Source organism: Lithobates pipiens, unplaced genomic scaffold (genome assembly GCF_037356315.1).
Source record: "Lithobates pipiens isolate NorthernLeopardFrog02 unplaced genomic scaffold, aLitPip1_a1.2 Scaffold_18, whole genome shotgun sequence".
NCBI lineage: Eukaryota > Metazoa > Chordata > Amphibia > Anura > Ranidae > Lithobates > Lithobates pipiens.
This window is the reverse complement of record NW_027507758.1, coordinates 330,076,270-330,096,953: the sequence shown is the minus strand read 5'-3', so window position 1 is coordinate 330,096,953 and position 20,684 is coordinate 330,076,270. Positions and strand designations below refer to the sequence as shown.

The window sequence follows — 20,684 nt, the reverse complement described above, 5'->3', positions numbered from 1 at the left end:
TTAGTTGCTAAAATAATAATAACCAGGCATTGGAAGCAACAGCTAGGACCTAATCAATCTGAAATCTGTTGATTTGATCAAAACTTAAGCCCCGTACACACGATCGGAAATCCCGCCAGCAAAAAGTCCGATGAGAGCTTTTAGTCCGAAATTCCAACCGTGTGTATGCTTCATCTGACTTTTGCTGGCGGAATTTCCACAAGCAAAGGATTGAGAGCAGGTTCTCTATTTTTCCTATGGAAAAAGTCCCGATCAGAAATTTCCAATCGTCTGTAGCAATTCCGACGCGCAAAATTCCTACGCATGCTCGGAAACATTAAACTTCATTTTCTCAGCTCGTCATAGTGTTGTACGTCACCGCATTCTTGACAGTCAAAAAGTTCAGAGAACTTTTGTGTGACCGTGTGTATGCAAGCCAAGCTTGAGTGGAATTCTGTTGGAAAACTCTGATCTCATGTACATGGCATTACTATATGAAAGGCTGAAAGGTAGACGAGACAACTTTCTTTCATTTGAAACCTTGGATTCTGTGGACTGTTTTACATTTTGTAGACCCTGTGCTACTGAGATCATTATTGTCCATGTCTTTTGAATGTTTGTTGTAAACTCTACTCTGCCCCATGTCAGTTGCAGACGCCTACGAGAGAAGCTGCTACTAGAGCTCTTTTTCAAACCCGAAGGGTTCTGCTTAGACACTGGAAGTCCCCTGACCCCCCCCCCCCCCTTCCCATAAGGAATGGCTGCACTGTATGGGAGAATCTCTGGTAGACCCCATAAATTTGATAACTTGTGGGGTCTGTGGCTGGAGACACCAGGTTTAAGCCAATTGGAATTGGTTTTGGACAGACAACTAATAGGCCGAGGATAATTCATTTGTTTCATACCTTTGAATACAGGACAGATACTGTCTACATTGAACTATGTGTATTTTGGTCACTAACAATATTGACAGCAGAGGAATTGCTCCCCTTAGTTTTTTATGCATATATCATTGTCTTTAAAGTGTTTAACCCAAAAAAATAAAAACAGATCCTGTTCTCTTAGAGCATGTTATACAGCACAGTGCTTGTGCGGTGTCATTTGGCCCCCTGTGACACCTAAAAAACCTGAATCGTCCTGCCGGTTTCTACAATCCCCTCTCTGCGCTGACTCGGATGCATCACGCTGCTGAGCTCTGACACCGGAGCCATCAGTACTGTGCCTCTGTCATTCGCAGCCTGCTCCGTGTCTCCTGTGTGCTCTCCCTTACCCCTCTCTGACAGCACCCCGATCCTCTCCTGCTCTTAAAGAAAAACAAACAAAAAACAGACCTTTTCTTCTATAATTTCCTCTGTTATAGAACACTAAGAATGTTTTGTTTTTAAATGTGCTGTATAATAGCTTACTTCAGAGCGCCGTCTGGCGCTCATGTGACTGCCCGCCCGTCTCCTCCTTGTCTCGGCTGATGTCAATGGGGGTTTCCCAGCACCTTCCCTTGCAGCTATCACATCGGCACAGGAGACCAGCGGGCAGTCAGCTGAGTGCCAGATGGCGCTCTAAAGTAAGCTATTATACAGCATATTTTTATAAATGACATCTACTGGGGAGCTTACTGTTATATATCAGTGGGAACTGTAGAATTTTTTTTTTTTCACATTAACACTTTAAGGTACATGACCTATATGATGTAATTTGTCAATATCTATGGAAGTTATAGATGCCATCTTGGAAAAACTTTCTGTACCATACTGTTATGTTTTTGTTTCTTTTTCTTAATAAAATCTTTTTTTTTTTTTTTTTCAATCAGAAAATACTCTGCCTTCTAAAGCATTTACTTATTTTGTAAAACCTAATAAAAAAACTATTAAAAGAATATACAAATGTTATTAGCCCTTTTTGCAATCACAAAACATATTTCTATCTCTACTAACCAATCTTTAGCTTATCTAAATGTTATTCTAATAATTACCCAAAACATTTCTTTGCAAAGAGTTTTTACACATCCCAACTGCCAAGATTTCCCATATTTTCCTATCTCTTTGACACCCATACATCAAACATGAAATGAGAGCCAGCAATAAAAAAAACTGAAAAAGTTATCCCCCCCCCTCACCTAAAGAAAAAACAGTTGTCTATAATAATAATAATTCAATTCTTGATCCGTTTACTTTTATAAGGAAAGCTTATTTAAATATTCAACAAAAAGGATAAAGCCAAACCTTGAACTCAAATTGCTGAGGCCAAACCTCTTGGCTAGATTTTGCAGCATTTTAACAGGGCTATTTTCTTCATTAACATATTTGCTCTTTTTGGGCGGCTTTGTTTTGCCTTTTTTCTTGTCACTGTCCGTGCAGATCTGGCTGTTCTTGTACACCTCAAAGGCAGACTTTCCTTTAACATCCTCATGAAAACAAATCTTCTGGAAATCTGAAATGATGGTATCCTGATGTTGCTCTATATTTTCTTTGGGGATAAATCTGGATTTGTGACCATGGACCAACATATCACATGTGTCAGTGTAGACAAACTGCAGGATGTAGGTGAAGAGCACTGGGGGGACTTTCTCCAGGACAAACTGATCACACCCTGCTGAATCCTCTCCATTATGGTAGAGCTCTGGAAAGTCAGCTAGATTGCTGTCCCCAGAACAAAACAGCTTACGGAAGTAGTCACATTTCATGGCCAATATGTACTTGTGTGCAGAAAAAGTCTGGGAACCCAGCAAGAAAGTCACATCGTGAATGTTGTCCATCTCATCTACCTCTATAAGCAGTTTATCGAAATCTTCTGTAAAAATTGAGGAAGACACCATAGGGACTTCGAAAAGGCTAAAATGCAAAATAAAACATCAGCTTTAACTTTTGTGTATTTAATGGAAAGTTCATACAAAAATTCCCTAGCATACTTTTCAAAGTTTTTCTTGTATACATTTGCAAATACATGTATAGCTGTTTTAAGGCAGCAATATATATAATACATGTGTAAAGAAAATAACTGCGCTGTATCCTATAAATCCCTAAAAAGAAGGGCTGCAGCCCTATTGTGAAATATACACAAAAAATAAAACAATGAAATGTGGGAGCTGCGCTCTTAAAAAAACAAATAAAGTGACAATATGAGCTGTAGCATGATTGACAAATAATATACAGTGCGTGAATCATCCTTTTTCCTACTTGTGATTCTGTTTTTGAATTTGTAATTTTTTCTGACATGTTGGTGTTATATCTTTCACTAGGATGTTAAATGAGTAAATACAGCTGGATAAAACAAAAACTGTCATCTTCATTTCAGGCTGCAAAGCAACAAAATGTGATTATTTTAAAGGGGGTGATTATTTTCTATACCCACTCTATGTCCCAACTAAATATATATTAACTCAGACTATAAAAGGTTAATTTACAAAAAAAAACAAAAAATCAGATGTAATATTTAACTTCTGTGCAGTGATTTTGCACAAAGCAGCCCTGATCCTCCTCTTTTCTGGTCCCCCTTTGGCGCTCCTGGCTCCTCCTCTTTAGCCACTTTCTCTGGGGGCACTGGTGCGTCCTCTGGGCCAAGCCCCGCAGCTTGGCTCGGCTCCCACGCTCTCTTCTTTAGCTCACTGGATGTGATTGACAGTAGCAGTAGCCAATGGCTCCAGCTGCTGTCTCAGCCAATGAGGAAAGACAGACCCAGGAGAAGCTCAGCTTTCGCTAGATCGAGAGGGAGCTCAGGCGCATGAAGGTTAAAAAAAAAAACTTGAGCCTTTAAATCCACTTTAAATAGTATGGCAAGCATGTTCTATGACAACATGTAGAGTCTTATGAAAATATATACAAAAGGTAGGCACATAGAAAAGTAAATCTGTAATCCATGCACAATCAGGAATGTTTTATCATGCACTGTGTATGCAGAAACAAGATTAAATAATAATAACTCCATCTTTCTGTAACTGCCCTCTCATCATAACTTAAAAATCCAGCATACATACAGTATCTTAAACTGACAAACATGATCATTCCTCCTCTTCTCCAGTGTCAGCGTTCAATGATGCACTTTAGCGTGTACACCATTCTATGCTGCAAATAGGTGATATGTCCAATCTGCACATATACTTCTCACCTGAAGAATTTGGGGTGTGCGGACAGGGGTACATAACTAAAGCGAAGGCCAGTATTTTAGAAATCATGAGTACCCTGCGAGCACCTGTGTATTGTGAGCACCCTGCGAGTACCTGTGAGGACCCGTGTATTGCGAGTACCGGTATTGCAAAGTACTCATGTGCTGTGAGGGCCCGAGTGCTGTGAGTGTACTAGGAATAGGGTAGGTTACAAATAGGGGCAGCACAGTGGTGTAGTGGTTAGCACTCTCACCTAGCAGGGGTAAAGGACCACGCTATATCAAGATGCAAGTCAATCCCAATAGTTAGTCTACTCAATTTCCCCATTTGAGTAGAATAACTATTAGAAGGTAAAATGTCCAACAGTATTGGTGATGCCACTCAGTGCACGCCCTGTACCATTGTATGCGTCCCTTGATGAACCAATCAAGGACGCATACTGCTGTGCGAGATGTCAGCGAGTTGTTTCTCTGGAAGCCCAGATCCTGGTTCTGGAGAATCAAGTAGCAACACTGAGAAGCATTAGCAACCTGGAAAGGAGCTTGGACATTACCCAGCAGGTGATGGCTGGGGCCAGCCTAGAGGAGGATGGTGAGATGGAAGCACAGGAACCAGAAGTAGGTAGCTGGGTGACAGAAAGCAGGAGGGCTAGAGGGAAGAGCGTCAGGGAGGCCAGTCCTGAGTTGGTACACCCCAACAAATATGCCATGATGATATAACTCAGGGGTGGCAGTGCTGGAGCAGGCGTCCTCCCCTAGCTGCCAGGGGAGTGATGGTTCCAATAAGGAGGGAAGCGGTGATACAGGTAAGGCCAGACACGCGCTGGTAGTGGGAGACTCAATTATTAGGACGACAGAGAGGGCAATCTGTCAGAAAGACCTGGGTTGCCGAACAGTGCGTTTACCGGATTTGGTACATCAGGTGGACAGATTAGGAGGAGCTGAGGAGGACCCAGCAGGCATGATACACGTTGGTACCAATGACCTAGTGAGAGGAAGGTGGAGAGTCCTAAAAAAATATTTCAGGAACTTAGGGAATAGATTGAGGAAAAGGACCTCCAAGGTAGTTTTCTCTGAAATACTATCTGTACCTCAAGCAACACCAGAGAAGCAGCAGGAGCTCAGGGAACTGAAAAAGTGGCTGAGGAACTGGTGCAGGAAAGATGGGTTTGGGTTCATGGATAACTGGGATGAATTCTCAGTTACCGTCTCTTTAATAAGGACGGGCTGCACCTTAATGGGGATGGTACAGCTCTATTGGCAAGTAAATGGGGGTAAAGGGGGCTTTTAAACTAGGTGTTGGGGGGACCAGAGAAAGCTATTGCAGACAGGGAGCAGGTGACAGAGGGTGATAGGAGAGTCCGCAGTAGTTATAGCAGTGAAAATATAACCATAACAACTAATCCTGGGGTAAGCGAGCGAGCAATTCAAATAAAAAAACAAAGCCAGGAGAAACAAAGGGGGAAAACAATATGCACTCATACAACACTAAGAGGAGTATAAACAAATTCTAGGAGTCTAGCTAACAAATAATGGATCTGGAGCTGCTATTACAAGAGGAGAACTAAAGCCCTGTACACACGATCGGAAATTCTGATGGAAAAGGTCCTATCGGATTATATTGTCAGAAAATCCGATCGTGTGTGGGGCGTTGGAAATTCCGACAGATAAAATTTGAGAGCAGGATCTAAAATTTTCTGACAAAAAAATCCAATCTGACTTTTTATGATCGTTTGTAGAGAATTCCGATGGACAAAGTGCCACCCATGCTCATATTAAATTACGAGACCAAAGCTATTGGTTACTAGCCTCTATGTAGTCCCGTCGTACGCATTGAACGTCACCTCATTCCGAACGATCGGATTTTCCAACAACTTTGTCCGACCATATGTATGCAACACCAGTTTCGGCCAAAATTCGTCAGAAAAAATCCGATGGATTTTGTTGTCGGAATGTTCGACCGTGTGTACAAGGCATTAGATTTTGTGGGAATAATTGAAACTTGTTTTGACAGCTCACACAATTGACTGCCCAATATCCAGGGGTATTCCCTGTATCAAAAGGGCAGGGAAGGTAGGAGTGTGGTGTGTCTATATATCAAAAGTGACGCAAGGGTGGTAGAGAGGAGTGACATTATGTATGAGACTAGGAGGGAGGTAGAATCAGTATGGGTATAACTTCAAATAGAGGAAGTGGGAAATTAATAGTGGGGGGTATGCTATGGCCACCCAACATGAAGAAGAAGGAGGAGCTGGAATTACTCTCTCAGTTACAAATGGCAGGGAAACAAGAAAATGGAATCATAATGGGGGACTTCAATTATCATGATATCGACTGGGCAGAGGGAACAGCTCATTCACTAAAGGCCCCTAATATCATGAATGTTTTACAGGACAACTTCACGTCCCAATTGGGGATTCCCCAACTAGAAAGAATGCCCTGTTAGATCTATTAATTATGAACGATCCAAGTCTGATCTCAGGTGTGGAGATACACGACAACTTGGGATCTAGTGATCATAGGATGATCATGTTTAGCATAAATCACAGGAAATGGATATAGGTAGTACAAAATAAACACAAAATTTCAAAATGAGCCAATTTTCCTGAACTACGGTCATTGCTACATGAATTCTGGAATCATTGAACACAGAAGAGAAATGGGAATGCTTTAGGAACATTTTAAACAAATGTATCAAACAGTGCATTCAAATGGGCAATAAATATAGAAGAGCGGAAATTAAACCTGGGTGGTTAAACTGTAATGTGAGTAGGCTCATCAAGGAGAAAAGAATGACCTTTAAAAAATATAAAGGGAATAGGTCACCATTAGCATTCAAGCACTATACGGAATGCAATACAAATTGTAAAATTGCAATTAGGACAGCTAAAAAGGATTATGAGACACACACACAGTGGTAGAGTGTAAAAATAATACCTTTTTCTTTACAGATAAAAATAACAGTAAAAAGACAAAATCGGTGCACACTGCACATTTAAAAGAAGAGGCCGGGAGGATGGTTACAGATGACACAGAGAAGGCAACTGTACTAAATGCCTTAGTCTCCACAGTTTTTACGCAAGAAAATTAACGGTTTATCATCAGTGTCTGTAGTGTTAGTGACACAACAGGTGACATATCCATGTGGTTAACAGAGGCAGGAGTCAATGAAAGACTTAACACAATTAAATCACCAGGACCAGATGGCTTACACCCGAGTCCTCAGAGAACTAAGTCAAGTTATAGACAAACAATTATGCCTCATCTTTGTGGACAGCATAATGACAGGATTGGTAGCAGCTGATTGGAGAAAAGCCAATGTGATAGTCAAAAAAGGACAGAGACATATTCCTGGGAATTATAGGCCAGTCAGCCTAACAGCAATAGTGGGTAAATTATTGGAGGGGATGATTAGGGATTATATTCAAAGTTTTACTGAGTAGAATAAGATCATTAGTGGTAATCAGCATGGGTTTATAAGAGGACATTCTTGCCAGACCAATCTGCTAACATTCTACAAGGAAATGAGCAGCCATCTAGATGGGAGGGGGGCTGTGGATGTGGTGTATCTGGACTTTGCAAAAGCATTTGATACATTCCCCCCATAAACGCTTAATTTACAAGCTGGGGTCTGCAGGCTTAGACCATAGGGTTTGTGCTTGGGTAAAAAATTGGTTACTGGGACGGGTCCAAAGGGTAGTTATAAATAACATGTACTCAGACTGGTCTGGAGTAGTGAGTGGGGTACCCCAAGGTTCTGTTTTGGGACCAATTCTATTCAACACGATAATAAATGATATAGTGTATGGGATAACTAGTTTAGTCTCAGTTTTTGCAGATGACACAAAGAGTAATAAACTTGCACCAGGACATAGAAATTTTGCAGAAAGACCTGAATATAATAAATGAGTGGGCAGACAAATGGCAAATGAGGTTTAATGTGGAGAAATGTAAAGTAATGCACTTGGGGTCAAAAAACATAAATTTAAAATATTCACTAGGTGTAGAACAGCTGGGAGAATCAAGGATGGAGAAGGATCTAGGGGTGCCAATAGATGACAAATTGAGCAACAGCATGCATTGCCAAGCTGCGGCTACCAAAGCAGGCAGAATATTAGCATGCAAAAAAAAGGGATATACTCCAGGGACAACACTATAATCCTGCCACTTTATAAAACTCTGGTTAGGGCTTATCTGGAGTTTTTCGGTCCAGTTCTGGTCACCAGTCCTCTGAAGGAATGTGCTGGAGCTGGAAAGAGTTCAAAGAAGGGCAACTAAACTAAAAAGAGGACTGGAGGACCTCAATTATGAGCAATGGCTGCAAACACTAAATATATTCTTGCTGGAGATGCTTGAGAGGGGACATGATAGCAAACTACAAAGCTCTCAATTGGGGTTCTCAGCATAGGAAATAAACTATTCAGTCTTAGGGAGTGTAAAAGGACACGGGGGCACACAATGAGAATGGAGGAGAAGCGGTTTAACCTTAAACTGTGCAGGGGGTTCTTTACCAATAGGGCAATAAAGATGTGGAACTCTCTCCCACAACTGGTGGTGGCTGCAGGGAGTATGGATATTTTTTAAAAGACTCTAAAGCCCCATACACACCAGCAGATTTTCTCCTTCAGATTTACCAAAACCATATAATACGAGGTCAAACCTTAGGAGTTTCAATTTGTATGCAATCAGGCAGGCCCTTGCACTACATGGTTTTGGTAAATCTGAAGACAAAAATCAGCAGAAAATCTGATAGTGTGTATGGGGCTTAATGTCACGTACACACGACCGGACTTTTCAATGGTCTTCCTGACAGACTTGCAGAGGAGGTCCGATGGACTTTCTGAACGAATGGACTTGGCCACACACGAACGGACTAAGTCCATTCGAAAGTCCATTTGTTTTGAACGTGATGACGTAAACGGGACTAAACACGGAAGTTCAGTAGCCAATAGCTGCCCTAGCGTCGTATTTGGTCTGTCGGACTAGCACACAGATGAACGGTTTTCCACGAATTTTAGTCCGTCGGACAGATTTGAAACATGTTCTATTTCTAGGTCCGTCGCATTTTTTTATAAAAACAGTCGGACTAGCCCACACACGATCGGATTGTCCGACGGACTGATCTCGTCGGACCTAGTCTGACGGAAAGTCCGGTCGTGTGTACGCGGCATTAGATGTACATCTTAAAGGACACAACATACAGGGATATGGGGATACACATGCACCTACACAGGTTGAATTAAATGGACTATTGTTTTCTTACGGCCTTAACGACTATGTAACTATCTAGGTGTCAAAGGACATCTATATCAAGCTATACCTTGACAAAGAAGTCCCTGAGAGCTTAAAGAGGTTGTAGTCAGAAGTGTTTTTTAATATTTTATAAAAAAGACTTGTGTGTGCAGCAGCCCCCCTCATCCCCCTAATAATTACCGCAGCCCCATCTCTGTCCAGGGATGTCCACGAGTGTCTTGGCCATCTGGGACTCTCCCTCCTGATTGGCTGAGACACATCAGTGGCACCACTAGCTCCCGTTGCTGTCAAAGTCAGTTTGCCAATCAGGAAAGGGAGCGGGTGGGGCCGAACTGCAGCTCCAGGTCTGAATGGACACATGGAGCTGCAGCTCGGCTTGGGTTCCCCCACAGCAAGCTGCTTGCTGTGGCGGCACTCAACAGCAGGGAGGGGCCAGGAGAACCGAAGAGGGACCCTAGAGCAGGTAAGTATAAAATGTTTTTTTTTTTTATATATAGCAAAAAAAAACTAGACTTTAAAATGCTACATCAGTGATTTCTATATTATAGTAAAAGAGCAAAATTACAGACTGCTGTCTTTTTCTTCTACCATATTCTATGCAGCATTCTCTTATGAGACCAGGCTAACAGTGTTTGTAGTGTATATGAAACTTACAGTACATGAGTTAATCTAATCATCTATACTGAGTCCTCAAAGCTTTAAAAGTGAGGACATAAACTTTAATATCCACATAAATCATTTATATACTTTAAAAAAAAAAAACATGAGTAACGTTACAACTCTCTATCAAAACACAAAAGGACTAAAATGAACTAAAATGAGCAAGTATTTCCCAGAGGAATCATTTGTTCTGTTTATTTTTATAACAGCAGTAAAGCTGAAACCTCCAATGGGTAGCATTTTTTTTCCTTCTCAGTTTAATGTTAGCCACTATGTGTGGTCTTTCCTATCCATCTTTTTCAAGCTTCCACAGTAGCCATCCTCAGGTTTAACTGCTTATCAACCTCTGTACATTTGATACATTCCCTACCATTTATGAGTAATTAAAGAGGTTCTAAAGCCAAAAACATTTTTTATCTTAATGTATTCCCTGCATTAAGATAAAAAAAAAAAAAAAAAAACATGTTTTCACTTTCTGTGCCCACAACCCCTGCCCATCAAAACTTACCCGAGTCCCTTATCAATCCAGTGCTGTGTCCATCTACAGTTCTTCTTCCCTGTCTCTCTCTTCTTACAGGAAGATCAGGCAGCAGTGGGAGCATCCTGTTGCTGTCAGTAAATTCCTGTGATCAGAGTGGGCTGTCCCCATAGCAAATGGGGTTAGACATGGAAGAGGAGGAGCCAAGATCACCAGTGGGGGACCCCAGAAAAGGAGGTTTGAAGCCTCTTTGTGCAATACCATTACATAGAGCAGGAAAGTATATTAGGCTTTATTATTTTAATTTAAAAAAAAATGCCTTTCAGAAACACTTTAATCTACCACTGACTGTCCCATGTATATGAAAAGACATACTGTAGTTCTGCTTTGATTGTCTCAACAATACAAATGGAGTTGAGTTATGCCACAATTGGATCTTACATGTTTTGGCCAAATTATTTACGTGTTCTAACTGCCAGATACATGGGATCAAATGTCAAACTTACTTCAATATACTTTAGCATTTCTTCTAAAAATGAGCAATTAAATGAACACGCATGGGACATTACCTTGTTTTTGGATCAGACTGTAACACGGCAAAGTTACATCCATTAGGATCTGATGTGACACTAACAGCCCTGTGAACAAAGGGAAGCTTTTGAAGAGAAATTCGCTCATAAACACTGTTGGAATCACTGTGAATGGGATCTGTTATAGAGGGATCTGAAAGAAAAAGGGGTAATAAGGTAAGGCAATATGGACAACAAACACAGGCTAAAGCAGACAAGGCAAAAACAATGTTTGTTTTTACCCAAAATATAATAAGTAGTGCATTAAACAAGAGACTAGATAATATACTGGGGACAGTTATCAATTCTGTCACACAGCCTGGCAATGCTAGGAAGCAGAAATAAGATAGACTTGCGCTAATTAGGCAGCCTCATTCATTAAATGTCTTCCTCTGCTGCTCTCATGTAGCACTGTGATTCTATAAAACCTATCCCTGGCCACTTCTTAATTGAGCATCTGTTTTTAGAAATAATCTGTCTCAAATCTGTGGCAGCATCCTGCCCAGGATTACAGGTGCTGGGGTCGCAAATACGCATAAAAACTGTCACATTAGGGCTGATTTACTAAAACAGGAAAAGACAAAATCTGGTGCAGCTGTAAATAGAAACCAATCAACTTCCAGTATTTTTTTTTTGTCACAGCTTAATGGAACAAGCTGAAATTAGAAGCCGATTGGCTACCACGCACAGCTGCACCAGATTTTACATGCTCCAGTTTTAGTAAATCATCCCAATAGACTCTGCTAACTGACAGGTAGTCTGATTTGCATCTACATTTATTGCTACTTTGCTTGATAAGTCTCTCATTGTGCTATAGACACTCATAATAATCAGAATTTACACCCTTGAATTGTTTTTTTTTCTCTCCTTTTCAGAACAGAAACATCAGGCTGAGTATCTTGCTGATGGGTTGTTGCATTACTCTTGCCTGAGCTCAAGGTATTACATATAACAGACACTTTCAAAACACTATATAATAAAGGTGCTGTCATTATTGAATGAACAAAGCCAAAAGCTTTGTTAAATGATAGTTCTCCTTCCTCCAGCAGTCCATAGAGTGTCAATTATCAGCCCTGACAGTTCAATCACTATCACTAACCGCTGGCATTTCTGTTCTAACATTTCTGTTCTAACAAGGAGGAAATAACGACCATGAATGATGGCATATATACCTATTTCTGAAAGACACGTTTGCACTATTCGACTTAAAAGACAAGATTCAAATTCCTGCTAATGTATTTTCCTGACTGGTTCTAGTTATATAGTTTGGCTTCACCTAAGAGTTTAACACTTGCGTTCAGAGTTACCAACATGAACTTGGACTTAATAATGCATTTGTGTTTAAAGGATTTATTACAATAATATTTTAGTTATAGGTAGAGTCTGGTAGGTTTAGTCACCTACTGGTTTCTTTGATCTTTTAAAGCTCAGCCCTCCAGCTGTTTCGAAACTACAAGTCCCAATGGACATTGCAAGACCCTGACAATCACAGGCATGACGGGATTTGTAGTTTCACCACAGCTGGAGAGCCAAGGTTGCCTAATCCTGTTTTAAAGGACACCAAAAGTTAGACCTCCCAACAGGGAGCAGATGACCTGGGAATTCAAGTAAAGAAATTTCCAAGAGACATATGAACCCGTCAGGGGGTTTAACATTTCAGAATCTAAAAAACACTGATATCTGTTCTGGGTAGACTGACCCTTTAATTGCCATTCTGTTCCATTACTTGCCACAATAATTTTTTGAAGCACGTTACTTGACATTTTTTTTCCCATTTCCAAAAAATTACCTTTTTTATCCGTGTAGTTTTTCTTCTCACACATCCACTTTCCAGTAAACCCTTCACCTTCCTGAGTGACAAACAGCATTTCATTCTTATTAAGGGCAAAATCAGACATAAACACCTGGCGGCCATAAATCCAACGGCATTGCTTCAGCGAACTGCTGGAAGACTTCCAGCAAAAAACCTACAAACAAATTGAGAAACTTATAGTACAGCAGAACATCCTGACAAAAATGTAGTAACACCTAAATCGCCTAACGTTGATTTATTTATTTTGGCATAATGAATATAAAAACTAAGCATGTGGTACAGAACATATTCACTACCAGTAAGATCGGTGTTAAAGTGGTTGTAAACCCTCACATATATCCAGTGAAGTGACTGGCCTCGGGTGATACATAGAGATTAAACAGATCCTTCTACATAAGAAATGTGACGAGGCAGTTGTCAAAAGTGTACAGTATGTATTTCTTAAACTGTTATTATTTGTTTTGTAACAGTAGAGAAGGGTTGAAATCCAACAGTTTCTTTTTTGTAATCTGGAAAAAAAATGCAAGTAAAAAGTAACAAAGTAAAGAGCTTTTCCCTCAGATTGTGGTAATTGGAAAATGTATCAACATTAGATGACTTTTGTTGTATCCCTGTTCCAGTGACAAATCAAAATGTTGGATATTTATAACTTTCAGTCTTGACCACAGTTGTCACCAATGCAAATGAAGACTGAAATTTCCACAGTGGAGACAAAGGCAACAATGCAAACAGTCTCAAACTTATCACTCCGTTATCCAAAATGTAAAAATATTTTTTTTTGGCTTTAGATACATTATAAAATGACAGTTTTGGGATGAGGTTAAAGCTGAGCTTCAGCTTTTGCTACACTTTTACATGGTGGCCCAAACAAACTATGTTCTTCACTAACATGTGAGGCCGCTGGATGTGCTGTATAAACTGTATGTAGCTGAGGCTATAGCATACCACACTGTGTTCCAGGCTCCAGCTGAGACCTTCCCGCCTCATACCTGGAACACACTAGAGTCTGATTGGCGCTCAGCCATTCATAGAAAGTGATGTATTCTAGCAATGAATGCAAAGCTTCCTCTGATTGGCTAAGTCAGAGAGGTAGGCTGATGATGGCACAATCTCTGACTCAGCCAATCAGAGGAAGCTTTGCATTCGCTTTGTCTGAATGGCTGAGTGCCGATTAGATAGACTCTACTGTGTTCTGGGAATGACATGAAGTCTCGGCTCGAATGCAGAACACAGTGCGGTATGCTGTAGCCTCATCTACATACAGTTTATACAGCACATAAAGCGGCCTCAAATGTTCTTGAGAGAAATAGTTTGGGCCAGCTAGGCTCAAACAAACTATGTAAAGTGTAGCAAAAGCTGGAGTTCAGCTTTAACCACTTGGGTACCGCGCTATTGCAAAATGACGGCAACAGCGCGGACCCACATTTCCGGGACTACGTCTATTGACGTCGTCCCGGATACGAGCGGCTCTACGCGCCCCCTGAGGGGCGCGCGCGGCGCGCTCTGTGATCGGCGAGTCCGTGATAAAACGTCATGTGATAAAACGGAGCCGGTAATCGGCTAGTATTCCTCCTCGCGCTGACAGCGCGAGGAGAAAAAAAAAAAGCCGATCGCCGGCGGCCGTGTTCGGGACATCAGTCCCGATCACGGCCAGCAATTTAAGCGGACACCTGCCCCCTGCCAGTGCCCACCTGCCACCCGCAGTGCCATCCTGAAATAAAGTAAGTGCCCCCCTGTCAGTGCCACCCAGCAGTGCCCATAGTGCCCACAGTGCCACCCAGCAGTGCCCACAGTGCCACCCAGCAGTGCCCACAGTGCCACCCACAGTGCCACCCAGCAGTGCCACCCACAGTGCCACCCAAAATCTGCCTCAAAGGTGCTGCACCCCAGTGCCGCCCATCAGTGCCCAGCAGTGCCGCCCATCAGTGCCCAGCAGTGCCGCCCATCAGTGCCCAGCAGTGCCACCTATCAGAGCCACCTATCAGTGCCACCTATCAGTGCCCATCAGTCCCATCTATCTGTGGTACCTATCAGTGCCCATCCGTGCCACCCATCCGTGCCACTTATCCGTGCCACCCATCCGTGCCATCTTATCTGTGCCCATCAGTGCCGCCTTATCTGTGCCCATCGGTGCCGCCTTATCTGTGCCTATTAGTGCCGCCTTAACTATGCCTATCAGTGCCCACCAGTGCAGCCTATCAGTGCCCACCAATGCAGCCCATCAGTGCCCACCAATGCAGCCCATCAGTGCCCACCAATGCAGCCCATCAGTGCCCACCAATGCAGCCTATCAGTGCCGCCTAATCAGCGCACTTCAATGAAGGAGAAAAATGACCCGTTTGCAAAATTTTATAACAAACTATTAAAACATGATTTTTTTTTTTTTTGCATCTTTTTTTGTTTGTTTAGCAAAAAATAAAACTCCGAGCTGTAACTAAATACCACCAAAAGAAAGCTCTATTTGTGGGAAAAAAATGATAAAAATTTCATTTGGGTACAGTGTTGTATGACCGCGCAATTGTCATTCAAAGTGCATCAGCGCTGAAAGCTGAAAATTGGTCTGGGACTGAGGGGGGTTTAAGTGCCCAGTAAGCAAGTGGTTAAACGTCAAAAGTCAATCTGTGCCTTGCCCTCGCCAATGCAGATCTCCGCAGTCATATAGGCATATCTTTTTGCTTCCCTACTGTTCTATGCATCCGCACTTATTCACCTGGACTTTAAACAGAGGTATGGACTCCCTGTTTGCCAACCCCCTGATGGGCTCAGTGTAGTGAGCCCTACGTACCCTAAAGTACCATGCATTTCCTTTGGTTCCCAGCACTGAACAGGGCAGTAGAGGCATGATTAAAAGGTAAGTATATGCGGCTTAGTATGATAAGATTAAAGCAAACCTGGAGAGTGAGGTTTAGTTTAGGCAGTAGTTTTGGGCAGATTGCTGGGGAAGTTTAAATGACAGCTTATGGCTAGATGTGTTGGATTTTTCCACGAGTTCATGGAGGTACTACACCCCCATAAATGTAGTCATTGTCAAAAAAGTTGAAATAATATTCCAAATGTACTAGAACTTTTTGAAAATATCAAGCAATACTTTAGTGGTTTGAAAAAATAAAGTCCACTATGGCACACATTTCTTGTTTCAAGGTCTAAGGGAAAACATACTCTTCCAGCTTGATCCAAGGCAAGAAAACTAACAGACTGGCCACCATTTTCTTTGAGATGCTGTGTATCTGCTTTCTGATCCAAATACCCTCCGGAAACAAGGACCTTTTTTAGGTTAAGTTGCCTAAAAGAGAAAAAAAACTGTTCATATAGCAGTACTGACAAAATATGCCACAGATGTGTAAGAGGTATACAGAAATGTCTCACTTTGAAGCTAGTTTCTTGCACTGGTACTCTGTAAGAAGGTATATATCTCCTCTTTCAGTAACACAGACTGTAGCTCCATCACTAGCAGCCACAAGAGAGATGTTAATGTCTTTATGATGAAGAGCAGAAACTTGTCGAGGACAGCTGACAAGCTTTTCTCCATTGGGGTCCACCAGGTATCCTAGAAGAACCAAGCCATTAGTTTTTCAAGACAGAGTTCAAAGGGAAAGCTGTTGTGATAAAAAAAAAAAAAAATATGAGGACTGCAGCTGCTGCCCTTATTCGGAAAACACAAGCTCCCTGGCTTATATGTCAACATCTGGCTTCAATACACCTAGCCATTGACCAGGAATAAATCAGAGAAGTAATTGCATTCCTTAATTGCATACATTTTTCCAATTGGTCAGGAACACACAAAGTGGTAAAAAGCAAGAGGGCAAAAATGACAGCCAGACAACCAACATTTTCAGAAGTCAGCAAGTGTGGCTTCCATGCTTCTCTCATGCCAGGATTCATTTAAAAGGGAAATGCAATAAAAAGCATTTTCACTGGGATCGACAGGAAAAAAATTCCGTATGATTACGTACCTAATTGACCTCCATTTAGTCCCATTGTATACACTGCATCTTTAGTCCACAGGACAGTGTGAAACCTTCCAGCTGTAACCCCTAAGACTGATTTGCCTTTCAAGGTTTTGGCTTGAACCTGTAGAAACAAAGTATATTGATAAAAAAAAAAAATACTTAAATATGACCTGATTTTTTTTCCTCTGTGGTTAATCACAGAAGCCAGGTCACTTTCCTGTCCTAATCTGTGACCGGGCAGTCAAGAGGAAGCAAAAGACCAATGTTTTTTCTGCACCATCTGTCAATATTGGTCTTGTTAGTACATGTAAAAACAGTACACCTGATTGACTACCAGGGCTCTCCCTCCCTCTTCCAGTTGGAGTGCTATATGGGATAAGAGGAGACTAAAGTCAAATATAACTTTGGAATTCACACTGGCTGCACTTAAAGTATTTAATGCATACACAGCTGCACTCTTTGTGCTCAGCTTTAAAGAGTATTTAAACCATAACATAACCATAACAAATATATGAACCACATGTGAATTGCATAGGAACTGCACAGCCTCCCTGTTCAATTCATATGCGAATTCAATTACATGCGGTCCAGGGAAATGCACACAGGTCGTGGGGTTTCCTGCACCACGCTTGTGTGACCCTAGGAATAGTCTATTAAATATACAATTATAACGGGTCCAGATAGGAGGTATGCTATGGTTGTATTGGAAATACATACCTGCCATATAGCACTAGTGAATGTATATATCCTACCTCCTTCCAGTGAGCTTTTATATATAATGTTAGACAAACTGGCTGCATTGGCTCTAGTGAAAATCCTACTGGCTGGAGACTTCAATAATATCCTGGATTACACAATAGATACCTCAAACCCACAGCGTGCACAGAATCTGGAGCTGGTCCATTGGGCCGCTTCTGTGGGGCTTACAGAATTATGGAGGTGGAAGCATTCAAGCCTCAGAGGCTACTCTCATCTGTCTCTGGGACATGCTTCCTCCTCCTGAATTGACCTGGCATTTGCCTCATCCAACCTACTGCCGTTGGTATTGGAGACCTCATATTTACCAGGGGGTCTGTCTGGCCATTCTCCACTCCAGTTTATGTTACACTTGACAGGTCCTCGGGCCTCAGGTGCTTGGAGGCTTTCGCCAGAGTGGGTGTGTTTGCGGATGGGGCCATTCAGACATTGTTACAGTCTTCTTGGCAGATTAATGAGGGCTCCTCGACCGCACAGTTAACTTGGGATGCATTTAAAGTGACTATTAGAGGGGAGTACTTTTGGGCATTAAGGTCGCTAGAACCCAATATAGACATAATACCGAGTTATTGCAGAAGAAGGAGCAGGTATGTTCCCAGATATATGCTGACTATCCCTCATCTGCCTCTCTGGCAGACCTGCACCAAGCCAGAAGGGGGCTACATCTGCACTATAAGGATATGACAAAAAAAGGACAGCAAGAGGAAATTTGAATGGGGGGACAAGAATGGACGCTTGCTGGCCATGCTGGTGGCTGATAGCCATGCATCCACTGTTGTCCCTTGTGTGTATTCACCTTCTGGATCACTAGTGTCTTCTAGGGAGGACATTTTTGATGCTTTCCTTTCTTTTTATGCAACACTATACTCCTCTATCCCATCCTACCCCAAAGAGGACCTGGCTGCATTTTTGGAACCAGTGCACCTTCCCACTTTTCCTTCAGACATATCCGAGCTCCTTGATTCATCTTTTAGGCCGGGAGAACTTGATGTAGCAGTAGCATCCTTCCCTAACCATAAGGCACCAGGCCCAGATAGCCTGCCTGCTGAGTGGTATAGGCAACAAAAGGAAATTATCTCACTGCGTTTGTTGGCCCTTTATCAGGAATGCTTAAAAAATGGGCCAGCTGCCTCTCTCAATGTATGAAGCACATATTGTACTTATAGCCAAGCCAGACAAGGACCCCCCTCCACTGCGCCTCATATAAGCCGAACTCATTAATGAATATGGATTTTAAAATCCTTACAACAATGCTGGCCAACAGGCTTATGTCAGTTATATCCCAGTTAGTGTTTGAAGACCAAATGGGGTTCATGCCTGGAAAGGCCACTGATATATACCTGAGAAGGGTATATACCCATATACAGCTAAGCCCTGAAATTACCAAAGGAGGAATATTAGTCTTTTTAGATTTAGAAAAGGCTTTTGACTCAGTGGATCGGAGCTATATGCAAGACGTGCTGTGGCTGTTCAGGTTTGGCCCTATATTTCATCAATGGATTGGGCTACTATATCATTCCCCAGTTGTGGCGGTCAGACTTAATGAGATGGTGTCGGAGTTCTTTCCGGTAGCCAGGGCTGCCCATTTCGCTGGGCCTATTTGCCTTGTTTATTGAGCCTTTGGCTGCAGCCCTGCGTGAGTCTTCTGGGATGCAGGGAATGCGGGTGGGTGTATTGGAGGAAAAAAAAATGCGATATACGCTCATGATATGGTGCTTGCCCTGGGGGATTCATGTCTGCTCGTTGGGCACTGCCCTATCTACCCTAGACACCTTCTCCCAGTTCTCTTAAGGTAAATTGGGGTAAGTTGCAAATTCTGCTATTGCAAGTTCCATCCCCAACCCTTAGGGCCCCGACAGGCTGCCCACTCCAGTGTGTGGATAAGGTGAAATATCTGGAACTGCATATTACCCAGTCGGTATCTAACTTTATCCCCCTTAATGTTGCTCCGATCGTTCAGATGCTTAAGCTGCGCACACAGGCCTGGCGTAACCTACCATTGTCCCTGATTAGGAAAATAAACTTGCTAAAAATGAAATTTCTCCCCCTATTCCTTTACATCTTTAGGAATTCCCTGGTTTGGATACCTCAGACTATTTTTCAGTCCATTGATATAGTGATTACAGACTTCCTCTGGGATGGGGGGACTCCATGCATTAGATTGCAAGTGCTACAGCAGCCCTGGAAAGAAGGGGGGTTGGCGATACCCAACTTTTTAGGTATTTTTTAGCGGGGCAGTTGGTTTTTGCACATAGATGGCTGACTCACCAGAGGATGATGCTGCAGCGACTTTGGAGGCCACAGTGGTTGGCTCATATGAGGCACTATCTGACCTACTATACAAGGGAAGAGGGCCCCCCCTCCTATCCCATGACGGGGTCAATGCGCTCAGTTATCAGAGCATGGGAACTGACTAGAAGGGCAGTACTTCAGGACGGGGTAGTGTCTCACTATAATCCTCTGTGGTGCAATCCAAGCTTATCCCATTGTTTTGCCTATCCAGATCCAATAGTCTAGACCAGATATGGGATTAAAACAGTGGGTGCGGTGGTTGGAAATGAGGTGTTATTGACGTACGATGTGCTTAGAAGTAAGCACCAGCTCCCTACCTTGCACCTGTTCCGTTTTCTGCTATTCAGGCATACTTTTATCAGCTATATATAAGGAACTGGTCACTGACACTACAAAGCTTCTCACATCCTATCATGCTGCCTTGATGCTGGATTTTCCGCAGGTTGACAACGATGACTGGGATGATGTCTGGAGCACCACATTTGCCAGACTGGTGTCAGCCCATGATCACCTGATACAGTTCAAGTTTCTTCATAGGATATACTACACCCCCGCAAAATTAGGAAGGATTTTTCCTGCGCACCCTTCGAACTGCTGGAGGTGTGATGCACCTGGAGCATGTTTTTTGGCTCTGCCCGCAAATCTGGCAGTTCTGGGTGGGTGTGATAGACAGTGTTAGTTTGGTAAACTACAATTGCTATTGCACCATCTATTAAAATTTGTTTTTTGGGCTTGGTGGACACATTAGCAAACAAAAACTGGAGTTAGTACTTACCGGTAACTCCTTTTCCGGTGGTCTTCCAGGACAGCCCTTGAGAGATGGAGCTCCTCCCATC

General features: G+C 42.4%; 1 protein-coding gene across 2 annotated transcripts in view; it reads right to left on the bottom strand.

Moving 5' to 3' along the window:
- The window catches only part of IBTK (inhibitor of Bruton tyrosine kinase), a 132,958-nt gene that overhangs the window by 78,478 nt on the left and 33,796 nt on the right, over nucleotides 1-20,684 (bottom strand). For both annotated transcript variants that reach the window (XM_077487330.1, XM_077487331.1), the window contains exons 7-12: nucleotides 16,804-16,921; nucleotides 16,217-16,397; nucleotides 16,010-16,133; nucleotides 12,827-13,004; nucleotides 11,038-11,191; nucleotides 2,199-2,807 (exon numbers count right to left, since the gene is read on the bottom strand). In XM_077487330.1, the coding sequence (XP_077343456.1) occupies nucleotides 2,199-2,807; nucleotides 11,038-11,191; nucleotides 12,827-13,004; nucleotides 16,010-16,133; nucleotides 16,217-16,397; nucleotides 16,804-16,921 (1,364 nt within the window). The remainder of the gene's footprint in view (nucleotides 1-2,198; nucleotides 2,808-11,037; nucleotides 11,192-12,826; nucleotides 13,005-16,009; nucleotides 16,134-16,216; nucleotides 16,398-16,803; nucleotides 16,922-20,684) is intronic.